Below are 18353 nucleotides of genomic sequence, written 5' to 3'. Positions count from 1 at the left end.
TAATAACCTACAATAGAAAAGAATCTAAAAATATATATATATATATATATGTATGTATATGTATAACTGAATCACTTTGCTATACACATGAAATTAACACTAAGTCAACTACACTTCAATTTTAAAAATTTGTAAAAGAATATCTTTTTACTAAGATAACTCAGTTGGAAGGTATTAGTGTTCTTCATCATTTGGGGTCTGTTTATCCAATGGAATATATGGACCCTTTGCCCAGAAAAATACACATCAATAAAAATTGGGTTTGAGGGTCTATAAATATATACTCTTTGTAAATATATCCTCATTGAATTGTACACTTCAAGTGGGTATTTTATGGCATACAAATTATATCTCAATAAAGCTGTTTAAAATAGTACAGAAAAAAATTGAGTTTGATGCATCAGGATCTACGTTAAATACTCCTAATTTAGCCCTCTCCTTTTACAGATGAGAAAATTAAGCCTATGAGAGATCAACTTAACCTACTCATGGTGAAAAACTTGACACAATACATTTTCTAGCTATTCTTTCCCGTCGGCTATCAGCTGTGACAGATGGAACAACATTGGCTAAAGTAAAATAGAACCATGGACTTAAAAACATGAAGTCTGATTCATTTCTATGAACTTAGGGTTGACTTTCAAAATGAAACCAGCAGAGATAAGACTAAATCCAAATTTCCAAATTCCTTGTTCTGTGTTCAGAAAACTATACTGTACTTGCCTCCCTTAATATACTTCATATACTTTTCAAAGGATAACTTCCTCCTAATATTTCAGGTTTTGTAATATTTTGCCCATATGGATCATGATTTTTTACACTGTATGATATATTCCCCTCTCTGTCTTTCTTAGTTGAACAGTACTAACCTCAGCCTACAGTTTCAAAGAATCTTGAAGTTGGAGCATTAAAGGTCACCTGTCCAGTCTCTTACCCAATGCAGAATTGCCATTTACAATTCATTAAGCACTCACTTACCAGTGGCCAGCTACTATGCTGGGGGCCTAATTATGAAATCACTAAGAGCTGGGTCATCTAGACTTTTCCTACAAATGTCCAGGTTCTAATTACTCACTCATCTTCAGATTGCTTATTCAACTATTAGAGAACTCTGATTACTAGCAAACTCTTCCTTATACTCAACAGATACCTGCCTAATAGACTCCATTGGTACTAGAACTGTCCTCTAAAGAAACACAAATCTTAATCTAATCTTTTTGTCATATAACAGAAACTAAAGAATAGAGTTAAGATACCCTCAATAAGTCTATTCTCTTCCAGATCTGTCAATTGTTCCTCATATTACATGTTATTCAGATATTTACTGTAGGTAAAAGGGAATTAAACTGCCTATTTGATTTTTCAAAGTTTCTGTATAAGGTTATATCACACATGTATCTTAAAAATAAAAATTCTAGGTGGGATCTTCTACATTTTGAATTAATTTTTAAATTAATGAAACAAATTAAAAATATATTCTGTAATTACCTTTTGGGATCAAGTCTAGCAGAAACCAATCTTGCAATACTCCAATTTGTTTCATTTTCCCTGTGGTATGTAATGGTAATATCAACGTGGTTGAAGAGGTAGAAGGTATTACTTTTATTGAATTCCAACTGCAAAAAGATACAGAAATTTTAAAGGAGTGTGAATTTTTCCTGGAAACTAAAAAATATAAAATCTGATCATGGAGTGAAAATGGAATACACTAGTTATAAAAAAAATTTGAGCTATAAATTAAGCATGCTGAAGTATAAATATGTTTTTATAAGATTAAAACTGCAGCCCTGAGCATCTGGCCTAAAATTAAGGTGTTAGTCAATTCTACAGTCTTAAATAGTTGTTACTTCTATAATCTGAAATAGTTGTTACAAAGGAATAGTATTGCAAAACTATAAAATTCATAAATACATTCATCTCTGGATTTTTTAACCGCACAAAACTATGAAGTAATACAAGTAAACAAAATAAAATGTTATCAGTATTTAAAGTTTAGGCATATCAAGAGTTTAGGCTTTATTTATGGTAAAAGTAATGGAGAAAAAAACAGAAGGAAGATGTGTTTCAGAATGTTAACTGTGACACCTCTGGGTAGTGAGATTATAGGCAATAATTTCTCCACTGCTTCTTTATATTTCTCTGTACTTACCAAATTTTCTATAATGAGTATAATACTTACATTTATAATCAGCAGCATCAGATAAAAAGTGAATGAAACTCTAACAGCCAAGTATTCATTAGTTCACTCCCTAGTAGCCACAATTCTATTTGAAAATAATGATCCAATTCCCTAGATCAATGCTTCTTAAACTTTAAAAGTTCATACAAATCACCCAGGGATCTTGTTAAAATGCTGATTCTGACTCACTCGGCCTAGGTGGAGGCCTGAGATTCTGTACGTCTCACAAGCTCTCAGGTGATGTCAATGCCCCTGGTCCTGGAACACACTTTGAGAACCACTGCCCTAATCCAGAAGAAAGAAAACTTCTGACTGCTTTTTTCTGGTAAAAGTGGTGAAAGGAGAGTGAACGACTATTTTTCCATTAGGATTTCAGGGCATAAGGATTTTTTTTGGTATGAGAATTGTGATGCACTCACTACATTGTGTCTTCCCAAAAGATACGTTGAAGATGTTGAAGTCCTAACCCCTTGTATGGGTGAATGTGACCTTATTTGGAAATAGGGTCTCTGCAAGACAAAATCAAGTCAAGATGAGGCCATTAGGGTGGGCTCTAATCCAATATAACTGGCGTCCTTACAAGAAGAGGACATATACATGCATACGTGTATAACTGAATCTTCCTGCTGTACGCCGGAGACTAACACAACATTGTAAACCGACTACACTTCAATTTAAAAAAAAAAGTTGTGGCCCCAGACTAGCCCTGACATGGATTTGCTTTTAAATTTAATGTATTTAGAAGATATCAAATACAGGTGTGAAAGCTGGTACATGAAATAGAAAAGTATAAAATAATGACCTAGCATATTTGGAAAAGAACAAAATTTGTAGAAATGAGAAAGATGATTACTGAAATTCTCTTCTCTTGAGAGAAGAAACAAGTGAAGAGAGAATTTATAAACTAGGAGATAGACCAGAAGAACATAGCACTGGAAAATTATAGAAGGGAAGTTGAGAGACTGGGAGGAGAAAATAACATTTAACATAGCGTTAATTGGTGTCTGAAAAGGAAAGAAGAAAATATCTAACAATGACTGGGAATTACAGAACTGATACAAACCACCAATCCAGGAGATTCAAGGAATTACAAATAGGATTAAAAATAAGGCAAAACAAAAATCCAAAACCAGACACACAGTCATGAAACTGCGTAACGCCCTCTAAAGAAAGAGGTGACTAGTAAGTAGGTATAAATGAAGGGGATATAACGGAAATACTAACCTTCTTAAATATTAGAAGAATTACAACAATAAAAAGGTAGACCACATAAAGACTTTTCAAATAAATATTATTTTCCATGGACTCTAAAATGCCATCACTTGTAAAACATCATTCCTTTATGTGGGGCTAAAACAAACATTGCCAATTAAACTTTATACAAATGCCATCACCTGGGAGACACATCTTGATTTAATAAATGTTAAAATATGGTGAAACAGGAGTCTTGAATCAATAAAATGTGGAATATCAAAATAGTCAACAAAACGTAATGTAACAGAATTGACAGCAAATGTATCCATAAATGTAAAGGGGCTTAATTAAGAGGAAAAAATTTTTCAGAAGATACCACAAAGCAAAACTCAACAACATGCTGTATACAAGAGACACAGCTAAAAGAGATACCAAAAAGTTACAAATGAACCGATAAGCAAAGTTACACCAAGCAACTGTTTGCAAAAAGAAAGCAAGAGAGTTGGACTCCCCTCGTCCAGACATGACGGAATAACAAGAGACCAGAGTTACTCTTACACCTTAAACAACTTTTTTAAATGGGTAAAATACATGAAGCAACACTTTTCCGACCTTGGACAACAAAGAACATTAAGAGGGTGATCACAGAGAAAAGGAGGTCTCAAGCTTCCTTCCCAGAGAGAATCGCCAGGCTGCGGTGCAGAGAAAGGGTCCCCAGAGCCTTGCGATCTTCCCAAGTTGAGAAGGCAAAGTTCAAAGTCTAGAGACACCAAAGGTGTTAGAGTCCGTGAGGCAGAACCAGAGAGGGAGAGCTGCACAGAGATTTCTGGAGATATGCAAGGGCTCTCTTTCATCAGAGCACTGACCAGTGCACAGGTGTCAGGTGTGCCAGTTACTCATTTATTGCCTCTCATCCCCCAAATTCGTGCTTACTGACCTCTATGAAAATTTTTTGGGCCCCTTAAATATTTTAGTTTTCCTTTGCAAGCTGGCACTGAAGGAAGCTTGTCAGTAGAGGGCGCTGGGTAGACACTGCAAGGAGAAATAGTTTTGTTTTCTGATAGATGGAAGCTCACTCTGCATGCTCTGGTTTCTTCAGCCAGAGCAGACTCTAATGAATGAATGGATCCAGTCACCACAATAAAAGAAACAAAAGACATCAGGTGCAGGGAGAGGCGAGGGATGACTAGGCGGAGCACAGATTTTCAGGGCAGTGAAACTACTCTGTATGATACAATAACAGAGGATACATGTCATTATACATTTATCCAAACCCACAAAATGTACCACACAGAGTGAACACTAACGTAAACTATGGACTTCGGGAGATAACGGTGTCAGTGGAGGTTCATCAATTGTAATAAATGCACCACATTCCAGTGAGTGATGTGGATAATGGGGGAGGCTACGCAGGTGGGGGGGGGGGGTAGGTACATGGGAAGTCTCTGTGCCTGCAACTGAATTTTTCTTGGGCCCCAAAACTGCTGAAAATAATAACTCTAGTTTTTTGATGAGACATCATGTGTCTCCTGATGAAAGAACACATCACTACCTTATTTGCCAAAGAGATCAAACCTGAATCTGACCAAGCTGCTGGATCCATCTACCAACATGCAGGAAATCAAGGACAGAGAAAAATGCACCATTGTTAGAACGAATGACACAGGAATGGACAAATAGATATGTGAGAAATCAAATACGGAAAAATGCTAATTGTAGAATCTAGGCCATGGGTATATGAGTGTCCACTATATAATTTATTCGGCTTTTCTGTGTGTTTGAAAATGCTCACCATAAAATATTGAAAAAAGGTATATAAAATGGTCAAGTCTAAACTACAGTGTCTGGGGATGTAGACTTGGGTGACAAAGCTGCAAAAGAAACTCAAGCAACTGATTAGGGTAAAAGTTAGGATAGTGGTCCCTTTAGGGAAGGGAACGGTGTTGTAAATGGGCAGGAAAACATGGTTACCTTCTGGGGTGGCTGGCCAAATTCTATTTCTTGATCTGGTTGGGATTTACAAGCGTGTTCCCCTTATAATAATTCATTAAACTTTGTATCTGTTTAGCGTGGTTTTCTGTATTTGTATCTTACAACAAAAAGTTCTTTTTTTTAAGTCCATATCCTTTGATCCAGCAATTACATGACTTTACTAAGGTCATAATTAGACAAGAGTACACAGATGTTTGTACAATAATAGCTACCTTTTATTGAATGCCTAATGTGTGTCGGACACTGCTCCAAGAACTTCGTAAGTATTACCCTGGCTATCTTCACAACAACCTTATGTGCTATGTACTATTCTTACTCCCATTTTACTGATAAGACTCACAGAGGTAAAAGAATGTTCACTGCAACATTATTAACAACAAAAGCTGAAAACAGCTAATTATGATGGAATGGATAAAAAATTATGATCCATCCATACAATGGAATACTATGATACCATTAAAAAGTATAAATGCTTTCTTGTTCTTGTATTCTGTCTCTCTCCGCATATGTGTGTGTGTATACATATATGCACAAAATGAACATGGAAAGAAGTCCATTATAAACTTCTAAGTTAAGACAAAGAAGCAGATTACAGAAACACATATAATCTCACTTAGATAAGAAAATGTATACACATAAAAAGAATCTATTAAAATTGAGGAGGATTGTAGGAAGACTCACTTTATACTCTTTATACCTCTGTGTTTCATGAGGTTTTTATAAATATATATTATTTTTGTAATCATGGTGGTGGTGATTGCACCATGTGAGTGTATTTAATGAATTTTAAAACAAAAACAAACCTTTCTGTGGATCAGACAACCATATTGCCACTTTGATTCTAAGTATCTAATTCAGCAGTTCTCAAACTTGTTTAGTCTCAGGACTCCTACTCTTAAAAATTATAAAGACCCTGAAGCATTTTTGTCTATGTGGGTTATATCTACCCATATTGACCAAGCTAGAACTTAAAATGAGAAAGTTTTAAACACAAGAATACAGAAGCACACATTCCATTAGCCTTCAGAGTGATGACATCATCACACTTCATATAGCTTCTGGAAAATTCCACTGTACACTCATGAAAGAACAAGAGTTAATAAGGCAAATAACATCTTAATATTACTATGAAAAGAGTTTTGACCTAGTAGACTCCCTGAAGAGTTCAGAGAGCCCCAGACTGCACTTTGAAAATAGCTCTTATAATTATTCCCCCCAAAAAGATCAATTACACTATAAACACTGTAAACAACTTTTCCGAAACTTGCCTACAGCTTTAAGTTCACGATGAAAGGGGACGGAGTCTGTGTAAAGGGGGTAAAGAGGAAGACATCGACATCTATCCAAAATAAATATCCTTAAAATAAAAATAAATGAGAAAATTCACAGGACAGAGTTCCTTTATATATAAAAGGGATAATAAAAGGCAACTGCTGGTTTTACTTAACCTTGGTAATCTTAGGTGGCAACCCACAAATGGTGATAAAAGTTACTGCTACTCTGGCCAACTGGGGCCCTTTCATCCTATTGACCCATTTATTCTCCCCAGACTTGATCTTCAAAGTTGTGGTCTTTAACTGGCCGCATAGAAACATTCCATGTAGACTTTCATGAAGAGTATTAAACACAGACTATATTAATCAAAATTTCTCCTATTCATTAACTCTTCTCTTCTGCCACTTTTCCCTTACTTTGAAAGAATTATCAATTAAGCAGTTGTTTGCAGATTTTCCTCTCATATTCCCTATCTCAATGTTTCCCACTGTGAAGAATACATATCCCTGGGGATATATGAGATAAATTTAGGTAGTAGATGAAAAAACAATTTGTACCCTACTTTTTTTTATCTATTTACTTGAAAATAGATGGATAAAATATATAAGTAGTACACCAAACCTGATAGTATAGTTTCTTTTCTAATAAATTTAAGTTAACTACAGATAAATAATAATACAGGTGCCTCAGATATGTCAAAAATCACCAAGGTGGTACATGAATGACTGAAATTCAGGAAGCACTGCCCTCTTCTCTGGAAAGAAACATGAAGAGAACCATCAGTTAGACAACCAAAACAGAAACCTGGCTGTCATCCTCCACACTCTCTCTCCCTTCCCCATCATCCCCGTTGGGGAACCACATCGAATCTGCACATATAAGAGATTATATAAGCAGTGCTGCCCTGGTTGAGCCCGTCCATGCCCATTCAGCCTGTTCGTTAGCCTCCATGGCAGCCCCAAGACACTTTGGTTACCCTCAGGCCCAGTAGGAAACAGTTTGAGAACCACAAGACAGATTTCAAACACAGTATGACTGGAACTTCCAAGCTCAAAAGATCTGAGTTGGAATCCTCCCTCTGCCACTTACTAGATCCTGCCCCTCATCACGTCACTTACTGTCTCTGGGATTGCGTTTCATCAGCTGTTAAACAGCAGTAGTAGATTCTTGCAACACGGCTGTTCTAAGGATTAAATTAGTCACTGTATATAGAATAATATAACTGCTCCTGGCACATCACAGACATTCAATGCTGTTTTCCTTCCCATTGTATACAGGACCCCCCTTCTGCCTACCCTGCTTTTGAGCTTCATCTCTAGCTGCACCCCTAAACCCCAAACCTTAAGCCGCAGACATGCTCGATGGCTCAGTCCCCCAATCACAGTATGCTGTTTCAGACTTCCTAGCTCTTGACTGATTTTCCTACTAGAATGCGCCCACACCCATTTATCTGACAAATACTTTTTCATTCCCTACATTGTATCTTCCTGATTTTCCTACTAGAATGCTCCCACACCCATTTATCTGACAAATACTTTTTCATTCCCTACATTGTATCTTCCTGATTTTCCTACTAGAATGCGCCCACACCCATTTATCTGACAAATACTTTTTCATTCCCTACATTGTATCTCCCTTGTTGCTACTTTTTCATTCCCTACATTGTATCTTTCTTGTCACTTAGTCTCCTACCATGCAACATTTTATTGTGTTCATTTGTTTCCACATCTATCTCCCTACTTAAGACTGTGAACTTCTAGAAGACAAGGGACCATGTCTACTTGTCTCAGTATCCCCAACACCTAGCACAAAACCGAGAATATGGCAGGTGTCCCATTAATGTTAAGTGACTACAACTGAAGGCAAATTGTAAATGAAGCAACATTCTTACATTTCTATAGTAAGTTCTCAGTACTTACATTGATAACGCAAGCATCTCTGGCTATACCACTTTTGGTAACAAAACATCCAATCGGAAATCCTGGTGTGCAGTACTTTTCTCTGCCTTCAATATCACGACACCATATCACTGGCATATTATCAATAATCCTAAATATAAATATTTTTAAATAAAATATTTAACAAGCATTTCACATCAAGCCAGACTCACATCATCTTACATGTATTGAAGTCCAAATTTTTAATCAAAGTCAAGTCACAAAAAATTGCCTACAATTTCAAGTGTCTATTAAAACTACTTCTGAAAGGAATTGAAAAATTAAGTCATGTGATTTCAGGTGCCAAGCCTACCAGTGATGCTGATAATTCAGTTGTATTCCTTTCTTCAAAAAATCCAGCTTTTTCTTTTGATCTTCATTGGCTGTGTCATAAGATTTTACACAAACTTTTATACACGTTTCTGTCTTATTAAAAGAAAACTGTCAAGAAAGAAAATTTTAAATATTGATATTTGACCAAATTTTATAGATCAAATGTCACAAAATAAGCACTTTATCTTACAGACAAAACTATTCTTCAGAGACTTCATTATGCCATCATTCTCAACACTATCTCCTAAGTTACAATTCATACCTGAAATGACTACACTAGACACACACACACACACACACACACACACACACACACACACACACTGCTTTCACCACTGAACAGAAGAATTTGCCATCTTCCATATTATATAAGGTGGGATATAAAATCCACTGTAGCTTTCTAAAAACTACCCTGATCTAGAATCCTTCACTTAAAAGCGATTATAAAATTGGTTGTCGTGATGGTTACACAACTCTATGAATATACTAAAAACCAATGAATTGGACACTTACCAGTAGGTGAATTCTTCAGTATGTGAAATATCTCTCAACAAATTTATTATCAAAGAAGTGATAATAAAATGTTTGATATTTTAATATGTAAACCTCTTGTTTACAGGTGATTATCAAGGTAAAGTGTCAGTGTTTTTAATCAGAAAATAATGAGAAAGAACAAACAATGAAAAAAGTCGTATTTAACATCTCATATCCTGCAATCATACAAATATTAACCCCAAAATTCCTTATTGGCAACCAAGTTGAACTGTCATGTTTCTTCAGTCCAAAGGACAGCATTTCTTGAAAAGACGCATTTTTCTGTTAGGACAATGGTACCCCACAAGGGTACTATGCACAACTTTAATCATCAAAAAGTGAGTGTTTGACACACAGACCAACAGAACAAATCAACAGAGACCGAACAAACAGATCTACACAACTACACCCAAGTGATTTTTTTGCAAAGGTGCAAAAGCAAGTCAGTGAAGGAAGAACTGAAATTGTTGAAAAGGTCTTTTCCAGTAAATGGTACTGAAGCATAAATGGATCACAAACTTAAACATATAAAGTCAAATTATAAAACTTTTAAAAGAAATCATAGAAGAAAGTTTTCAGGATCTAAGGTTATGCAAAGCCTTCTTAGACTTGACACCAGAAGCATGATGCATAGAAGGAAAACGTGATTATTGGACCACATAGAAATTTAAAATATTTGCTTAGTGAAAGACCCTATTAAGAAGATGAAAACACAAACTACAGACTCAGAGAAACTATTTGCAAACTACTGTTGCAACAAAGGAATCATAGCTAGAATATAGAAAGAATTCTGAAAAGTAAACAGTAAAAGGACAGTAAATGGACAGCATAAGGGAGCCTTGTTGATGGAACCATGCTGTGTATTGACTGTGGCGGTGGGTACACGAGTCCACACAGGTGATAAAATTGCAGTCTCTTCTCTCTCTCTCTCTCACACACACACACACACAAATAAGTGCATGTAAAATAGTGAAATCTGAATAAGCTCTGTGCATTGTCCAATGTCGATTCCCTGGTTTTGATACTGTACAATAGTCATGCAAGCTATCACCATTGGGCAAACCTGGGTAAAGGATACATGAGCCCTCCCTGTTCTTTTTTTTTTTTTTTTTTTTTTTTTTTGTAGCTTCCTAGAAATCTGTAATTATTTCAAAATAAAAAGTTGTAAAACAAGCTAATGCCTGATGGTTTCACAAGTGTAGACATATATTAAAATTGACCAAGTTACACACTTTCAATATGTGTAGTTTATTATACTTCAATTCTACTTTAATGGGGTTGGGAAAAAAGAAAAAAGTTAATGCCTTCATAATCATTACTGCTATGAAAACATCCTTACTCTTTCCTCACATCTACCAAGATATTGAAAGCAGTATTAACAGACACCAAGAGTCCAACTACATCTATTTACATCACCCTACTGAAAATATGCAAGAACAATAAATTTAATGTTTTTTCTTTGCAAAGCAAAAATGAAACTTGAAAGACGAAACCTTTATGTGAAACCACTAACTACTGCAGATAGCTTAAAGAGCATTTAGAGTCATCTCTCAGTATCAGTGGGGGATTGTTTCCATAACTCCCACGAATACCAAAATCGACAGATGCTGAAGTCCCTCATGTAAAAATGGAGGATAATTTGCATATGACATATACACATCCTCCCCATTCAGTTATAATTCAGGATTAGGGGTCCCTACCCTCCCTGAAGTTGAAAATCCACATATAAGTTGAATCAGGTTCCACATCTGGGGATTCAGCCAACCACAGATCATATATTCAAGAAACTCCAGGTATAAGTAGACCTACGCAGTTCAAACCTGTGTTGTTCAAGGGTCAACTGTACTTCAAATCATCTCTAGATTACTTATAATACTTAATACAATGTAAATGCTATGTAAATAGTTTTAAACACAATGTAACTACTATGTAAATTCAAGTTTTGCTTTTTGGAACTTTCTGGAATTTTTTCCCCAATATTTTCAATTTCTGGTTGGTTGAATATTCAGCAGCAGAACTCTTGGACTTAGAGAGAAAACTGTATTCATGCATTCTTCTGGCAAGGCCAGATTCTACCTCCTTTCCTTTTTCTCTACCTCCTTCTAAAGGAAAGACTCTGGTACAGTTACAGTTGACTCTTGAACAACACAAGTTTGAACTGCCTGGGTCCACTTACATGCAAATTTTATTCAATAAATATACAGTCGGCCCTCTGTATCTGCGGTTTCCACATCCACAGATTCAACCAACCATGGACAGCAGATGGAAAGCTTAATACACAATCTGTGGTTGGTTCAATCTCTGAATGCGGAACCTGCCCATATGGAGGGCTGACTATGGGACTTGAGCATGCGTGGATTTTGGTATCCACAGTGAGTCCTGGAACCAATTCCCCATGGATTCCCCGAGGGACAACTGTATAAGCAGTCAGTTTTGAGAAGATTCATTTTAAAATAAGATTTAAAATAAGATCAGCTGAACAACCTTATAAGGAGATGATGTGATTTGTCCTCCAAATAGTACTTGTCCAAGATTTTCAGAAGGGCTTTTCTTTCCGGAGTCTTGACAGAAGTCAAAGCTAAAAAAAGAGAGGTTCAATAAGGTTAAAAAAAAATCAAAGAAATCAGTCCTTGTAATTTATCTAGCCTCTCCACCATTAATGGTAGATGATTCTAAAAATAAGACCCAGAATGTGCCTAATTATGATTTATAAACTTCATTATATGTTTCTTTTTAAATTGTTTACCCTCTGATAATTATGAATTCATTATTTAAAATGCTCATGGAACTGCTCTTGACTTTTGTAATGTAGTAGGTAATCACAATCTTAAAAAGAAACCAACAATATTGTCAGAGTTAAACTTCAAATTACATATAAGGACAAACAAGCAAACAATGGCTTAAAGTCTGTGCTGATTCTAACCTGAAACATTTAGAAACTGTAATATTAGCTCTGATAAAAGAGAAACTTAAAAAACAAAATCCTCCCCTACCCAAACACATTCCCACATACTCACAAATCAAATGGTTACTAGCTGAGAAGAATTACAATTACCTTGAAGTAACTTTGTATGCAAAATGGCTTAAGTAGAGATAAAATAAATGGTAGGCCTCTGTAATATTTTAAATACTCATACTAGCACCCTACGTTTACATCTGGTATTTTAATGAAAATCAGACTTGATTTTATTTCTGCTTAATTAGTAGAAATAAAGTAATATCAAAGGGAACTAAAATAATTTTTTCTAAGAAGTACATCATTTGTTGTTATTCTCAAATGATTGATCATACTTCATCTTGATTATGTAATAAGGACTCACTACTAAACTAAGCACCTTCATCCATTAAAACTCTTAGTATAGGGGGAGTGGATAACTCAAGTGATAGAGTGCATGCTTAGCATGCATGAGGTCCTGGGTTCAATTCCCAGTAACTCCTCTAAAAATAAAGAAAGAAATAAGCATTACCTCCACCAACAACAAAGAAATAAAAGTTTTTTTTAAAAACCTTAGTATAAACCTACCTATTCAAGGTTTTAGAAATAAAATACAACTTTGCAAAGATTTTTTTTTAAGTTCAAAGTGTAGTAAATTTATAATTTGCCTTTCATAGGAAGAAAAATCAAGTATGGCAACTTCTTAATTTTTTAAGCATTTGTGTCACATCTAGATCTCTCTATTCTGATCATTTTTTCCTGTTACCTCTATTACAAAATTATCACCACACTTCTTAATACGTCCAGGGCTTTCATTCACTAGCTTTAAAAACTTAAGGCACATTTTAGCACAATTATGTCAAGTTATCACAATGATATCAGTTACACTAGATATAATTATAATACTTATAACTTACGTATTATGTTCATAAGGTAGCACAGATTCCACTGAATCCAACCTATTTACAAATAGTGCTACAGATGACTAGAGAAGGAAAAAAAATTCATTAATAATACAAAGTAAAATAAGGTAGCACTTGCAAAATATATAATGAAGTAACTGAAAGGCAATTGGGTCCATTGCTCCCATCAATTTATAACTGTATAGTTAAAAATTTATAACTTAGCACAGTGTTATTAATTTATAACAGTACAGTTATAAATTTTAACATAGTATTGTTATAAATTCATAACATTTCATTTATCTAGCATCATCAGGGTCTCTGAACGCATACATTTTTCAGACACCTCAGCCATTCTTAACCTTTTTTAATTATAGAATCCCTTGAGAATATGATGAAAGCTATGGTCCCTCCCCCCAGAAAAGCACACATATTCACCAATTCTCTGTTCAGTTTTAAGAGGTTTCAGAGGGCTCCTAGGGTCCATGGAATTCAGGTTAAGAACTTGAAATAATTGAAGCTATCTGCATAAGTGTTTTTCTTGCATTATTTTAACCATTTTTATAAGAAGTACTCTAAAATACACTTCACTGTTTCCCATCTTAAACAGAACATGATGATCACAATTTAACCTTCCTTGATGACTCAGGGTCATTCTGAACATCAATCATTGCACGTACTTTGACTCTGTGACATCTTCAGTATCAAATGAGATAAGAAGAGCTATTTGCCCCAAAACTGAATGCAGAAAGATAACTACTCATACCCCTGCTACCCACACCCCCTCACCCCTACCAATGAACATAAACTGGTTTGTAAATATTTTGTGTCTCATTATTTTTGGCTGTCAACTGTCATTATGCTTCCTCGCTTTTCTTCTCTACCCACCTCCCAAATCTACTATAGGTCAAGCCCTCAATTTGTGGAATAATTACCCAGATTTGTTTAAAACTATCTCAAAAAGATCATAAAAAAGAATGAAATTTTGCCATTTGCAACAATATGGTTGGACCTGGAGGATATTATGCTTAGTAAAATGATTTAGACAGAGAAAGACAAATACTGTATGATTTCACTTACATGTGGAATCTAAAAAATAAAACAAATGAATAAATGTAACAAAACAGAAACAGAGTCACAGATATGGAGGACAAACTAGTGGTTCCTAGAGGGGAGAGAGAAGGGGAAAGGACAAGATAGGAGTACAGGATTAAGAGATACAAACTACTATGTGTAAAATAAATAAGCTGCAAGGATGTAATGTACAGCACAGGGAATATAGACAATATTTTATAATAACTATACATGGAGTATAAACTGTAAAAATATTGAATCACTATGCTGCACACCTGCAACTAATATAATATTTCCGTATTTCAATTTAAAATATTTGAACCATACTTCAATTAAAAAAAAAAAAAGATGTCAAAAAGACTGCCTGAGAGCATGAACATTATGACACCTATTCTGGCTCTTCACAGGATGTCTTTGCTTACTTCCCTGGATCTCAGCTGTGCTCTTGACAATTCATCAGATAGGATTTTTTAAATCATTAAAACAGCAGAACTTGGGTAAGCCCTTTATTCTTTTTGAAAATTCCATACACGAATTTTTAAAAAATTGAGCATCTGCTATCATCTTTACCATATGGTTAGATTTTTTCTTAAAAGAAGAGGATGTAGAGAACTATCATGTTTGGAAACATACAAATAACCTAATAAAAGCAATGCAAATTACAAACACAACACACAATTTTTCATCTACCAGGTTGACAAAGATCTAAAAATTTGATGGCATGTTTTCGTCAAGCTGTGGAGGAACAGACACTCTAACACACTGCTGGTGGGAGTGTAAATTAATACATAGAGAGCAATTTGGTATTCAAAATTAAGTGTCACTTCTTAGTTACCTGTTTGTTAAGATGATGGCTCAAAACACCACTATCAATACTTCTCACAGGAAAAAGCAAGCTGCCGGTTTTAAGAGCAACTGTGCTGCACCTAGAACTGGCCTTTAAAAACCCCAACTTTCAAGTTGGCTAAGTCTATAGTCAAACCACACCCAGCGCTTGTTCTCAACTCTATAGTGCCTTTGTGGTGCTTTCTACCAGAACACCTCCACACACTTGATTAGGCAACTTGGAGTCAGAAAATAAGCCTTACTACTCATTAATATCCTTTGAATTGAATTACTTGCAAAAAAAAAAAAAAAACTTTCTTGGGAGTGAGTTTACAGTTACAAAAACAAGGATGGCAAGGAAGGGAGTGAAGAAGTTATTGGGGGTTGGTGGACAGGCGCAAGAGGAATTGGGCCAGAAATCTCTGGCTAAAAAAAACCGATGATGGTAATAGCTGCCGTTTATTGAAAACTTACCATATGCCAGGTGATTTTTGTCAGTGCTTTTCATACGGTGTCTTATTTTATTCTCACAAATCTGAGAGGTAAGTAGTATTAACTTGCTGTTTGTGGAATGGATCCAGGGGGAACCAAAGTGAATTAACAGAATTAAAGTGGTAAAAGTGTGAGACCACCACGGGAGTGAAGGGTGACAGAAACATGGTGGGGATGTATCTTAAAATGACCTTATTAGTGTGCGAGTCTTGAAAGGCAGATTGTAAACGTGGGACAACAGGGAGGGGAAAGAGGGAAGAGGTGGAGGATACTGAGTGGGAGAGGAAGCAGCCCCGAGGGGGGGCGGGGGAGGGGCTATGATGGAGGAGGAGCTAAGAAAGAGGTGGAAGACCGGCCAATAGGGAGAGGGGAGAGAGAGGAGCCGAGAGGAGGGGGAGGAGCTGAGAGGGAGTTGGCGGAACCGAGCAGGGGCGGAAAGGAGAGGAACCTAGATGAGGGAAGAGGCTGGGGCCGAGAGGGAGGGCGGAGCCGAGAGGAAAAAGGGGAAGGGAGGGGGCGGAGCTAAGAGAGAAGCCGAGACAGCGGAAAAGGAGCGGAGAGAAAAGGATAAAAGCAGAAGCTGAGAGGGGGAGGAGGAGGAGCTGAGAGGAGAGTTAGAGGAACCGAGAAGGAGGAGAGCCGAGAGGGAGAGGGAGAGGGAGAGGATCAGGGGAAAAGGTCCGGATTGGCCAAGTGAGAGGCTCAGAGATTGAGACCCTGAGACACCCCCACAGAGGGGGCTTTGGCTTTCCGGGTCAGAGTCACAGAGTTCCCAACACTGGTCTGCCCCGGTGTGTCCCATACTCCAACCCGAAGCCTTCCCCTCACATCTCACTTCCTCCCTCAAGTCCTCACCTTGCAGGTAGGAGTCTCTCGGTCTGCCTCGCAGAAGTTGACCGGAGCCAACCCGGGGAGGTAAAAAGGCGCGCAGCGAGCGGCCTGAAGCCCCAGGAGCAGCCCCAGCCCCAGCAGCCACCAGAGCCCGGGGAGGGCGGGCCAGAGGCGCCAGAGGTTGGTTCCCAGGTAGGAACCACGAGAACTCATTTTAAGAGCCGGTTCAGAGCTTGGGGACACACACCATGGGTGATATCGGAACCAATAGAGGGGAGAATCGGAAATGATAAGGAAAAACCGTGAACAGGAAAGAGCTGAGACCCGCTGGTGGGACTAGAACTCTAAGGAAGGCCACTTGTTGGGGCGAGACACTGACTTGGAACCCGGTTGCTAGGAGGCCCAGCTGGGTTTGTGAGCGCGGGCAGTACGCATGCGCGCGGGTCCTCGCCGCGCCTTCCACCCCCACTTCTCCGTCCCCCCTCCCCCTCCCAGCACCCCGAGCCCCGCACTTTCCCGCGGTTCAGGCGGTTCCTCGAACGCGGTCTTGAGAGATGTTTCCGGGAGCGGGGGCGGGGCGGAGGGATGCCATCTGAGAATTCTCAGTCCCAACATCCCAGGGTCTCGCGTCCTCAGGATTTTACCTCTCTTAGTACCGAAGTAGCAGGGTTAAGGTCCCGGCCATCTTCAGGTCTTGCTGTGGGGGTGGGCAGAGTGGAGAGGGGGAATTCCTGGGTCTTGCTGCCCAGTATGGTGGCTATTAGGCGCTTGAAGTGCTGCGAGTCCGAAACTGTTATGTAAATGTAAAATGCACGCCAGGTTTCAAAGACTGCACGGCAAAAGGAATACAAAACTTCTCCATTGTTATAGTGATGACAAGTTGATATGATGATATTTGGGGTCTGTTGCACTAAATAAAACATTAAAATTAATTCTACCTGTTTCTTTTTATTTTTTAAGTGTGTTACTAGAACATTTTAGATTACATATGTGTCTTGAGTTATATTTCTCTTGGATGGCACAGGTCTGGGGAAGGAGGAAGAATGGAAAAAACTAAAGAGAGCGTGAGGGGAGGGGATTGCTTTTAGATTTTGAAAGAAAGTTTTCTTTCTCTTAACGGTGGGGATCTTATTTTGGGACCTCTGTAAGAATCCTTGTCGCCCTTACCTTCTGCTCCTTGTGCTTACAATGCCAAGTACTTGTATTTGGACCTAGAGAGTGTTGTAGGTAACTTAGGACAAAGACAGTAGAAGAGTTTGTTGTTTTTCCTCCTTGTGTCTCAAAAGCTTTGGAGAACAAGAGGTCATTTGTTTATGCTGAGACGTGCGCCGCTCGCCAAGGGCCTTTCTGTGCAAGTTCCCTCAATCCAAGAGGTCTGCGTCTTCCGCTGATTGGCAGGGGGGCTATTCAAGACCGAACAAAGGCAGCGAGCTGGCCATTAGCAGAGGCATGTCGAAATTTAGCGAGTTAACTTTTGGACTAGAGAGAGAGGAAAAGTTGTAGCAGAAATGAGTGGGGGGAAATGTAGCAACAATCAGAATTATGGGAGTTGTGAATGAAAAGATCGAACTTGACCAAGAGAACTGGAGAAACCTCTGTAAAGATTTGAAGAACAGAATAACACGATCAGAAGGGGCACCACTTTTTGAGAAGAGGAATAGAAAAAGGGAGCTAGGAAGCGAGAGAATGGTCACGGTTGGAAGTAGCCAGAGGTTCAATAAAATTTTGTGTTTCACCACCGCTCTCTGGTCTGCCTTTGGATGAAAAGGAGTGTAAGTTAAAATAAACAGGATGCCCCGCCAACCTCTCGGGCCCCGGCCCGGGTGTCTAGCGGCTGCGCTAGGACCCAG

General features: G+C 37.8%; 1 protein-coding gene across 2 annotated transcripts in view; it reads right to left on the bottom strand.

Annotated features, from left to right (window-relative positions):
• The window catches only part of LOC102511205 (transmembrane 9 superfamily member 2-like), a 73286-nt gene extending 56562 nt beyond the window's left edge, over positions 1 to 16724 (bottom strand). For both annotated transcript variants that reach the window (XM_032475218.1, XM_032475219.1), the window contains exons 1-6: positions 16528 to 16724; positions 13297 to 13364; positions 11929 to 12022; positions 8891 to 9018; positions 8560 to 8689; positions 1489 to 1616 (exon numbers count right to left, since the gene is read on the bottom strand). In XM_032475218.1, coding sequence (XP_032331109.1) covers positions 1489 to 1616; positions 8560 to 8689; positions 8891 to 9018; positions 11929 to 12022; positions 13297 to 13364; positions 16528 to 16716 — 737 coding nt within the window. In that variant the 5' untranslated portion in view covers positions 16717 to 16724. The remainder of the gene's footprint in view (positions 1 to 1488; positions 1617 to 8559; positions 8690 to 8890; positions 9019 to 11928; positions 12023 to 13296; positions 13365 to 16527) is intronic.
• Between the last annotated feature and the right edge of the window lie 1629 nt (positions 16725 to 18353).

This window comes from Camelus ferus, chromosome X, assembly GCF_009834535.1.
Source record: "Camelus ferus isolate YT-003-E chromosome X, BCGSAC_Cfer_1.0, whole genome shotgun sequence".
NCBI classification, from domain to species: domain Eukaryota; kingdom Metazoa; phylum Chordata; class Mammalia; order Artiodactyla; family Camelidae; genus Camelus; species Camelus ferus.
Note: the sequence above shows the minus strand (reverse complement) of the source record. Positions and strands in the feature narration are given on the sequence as shown.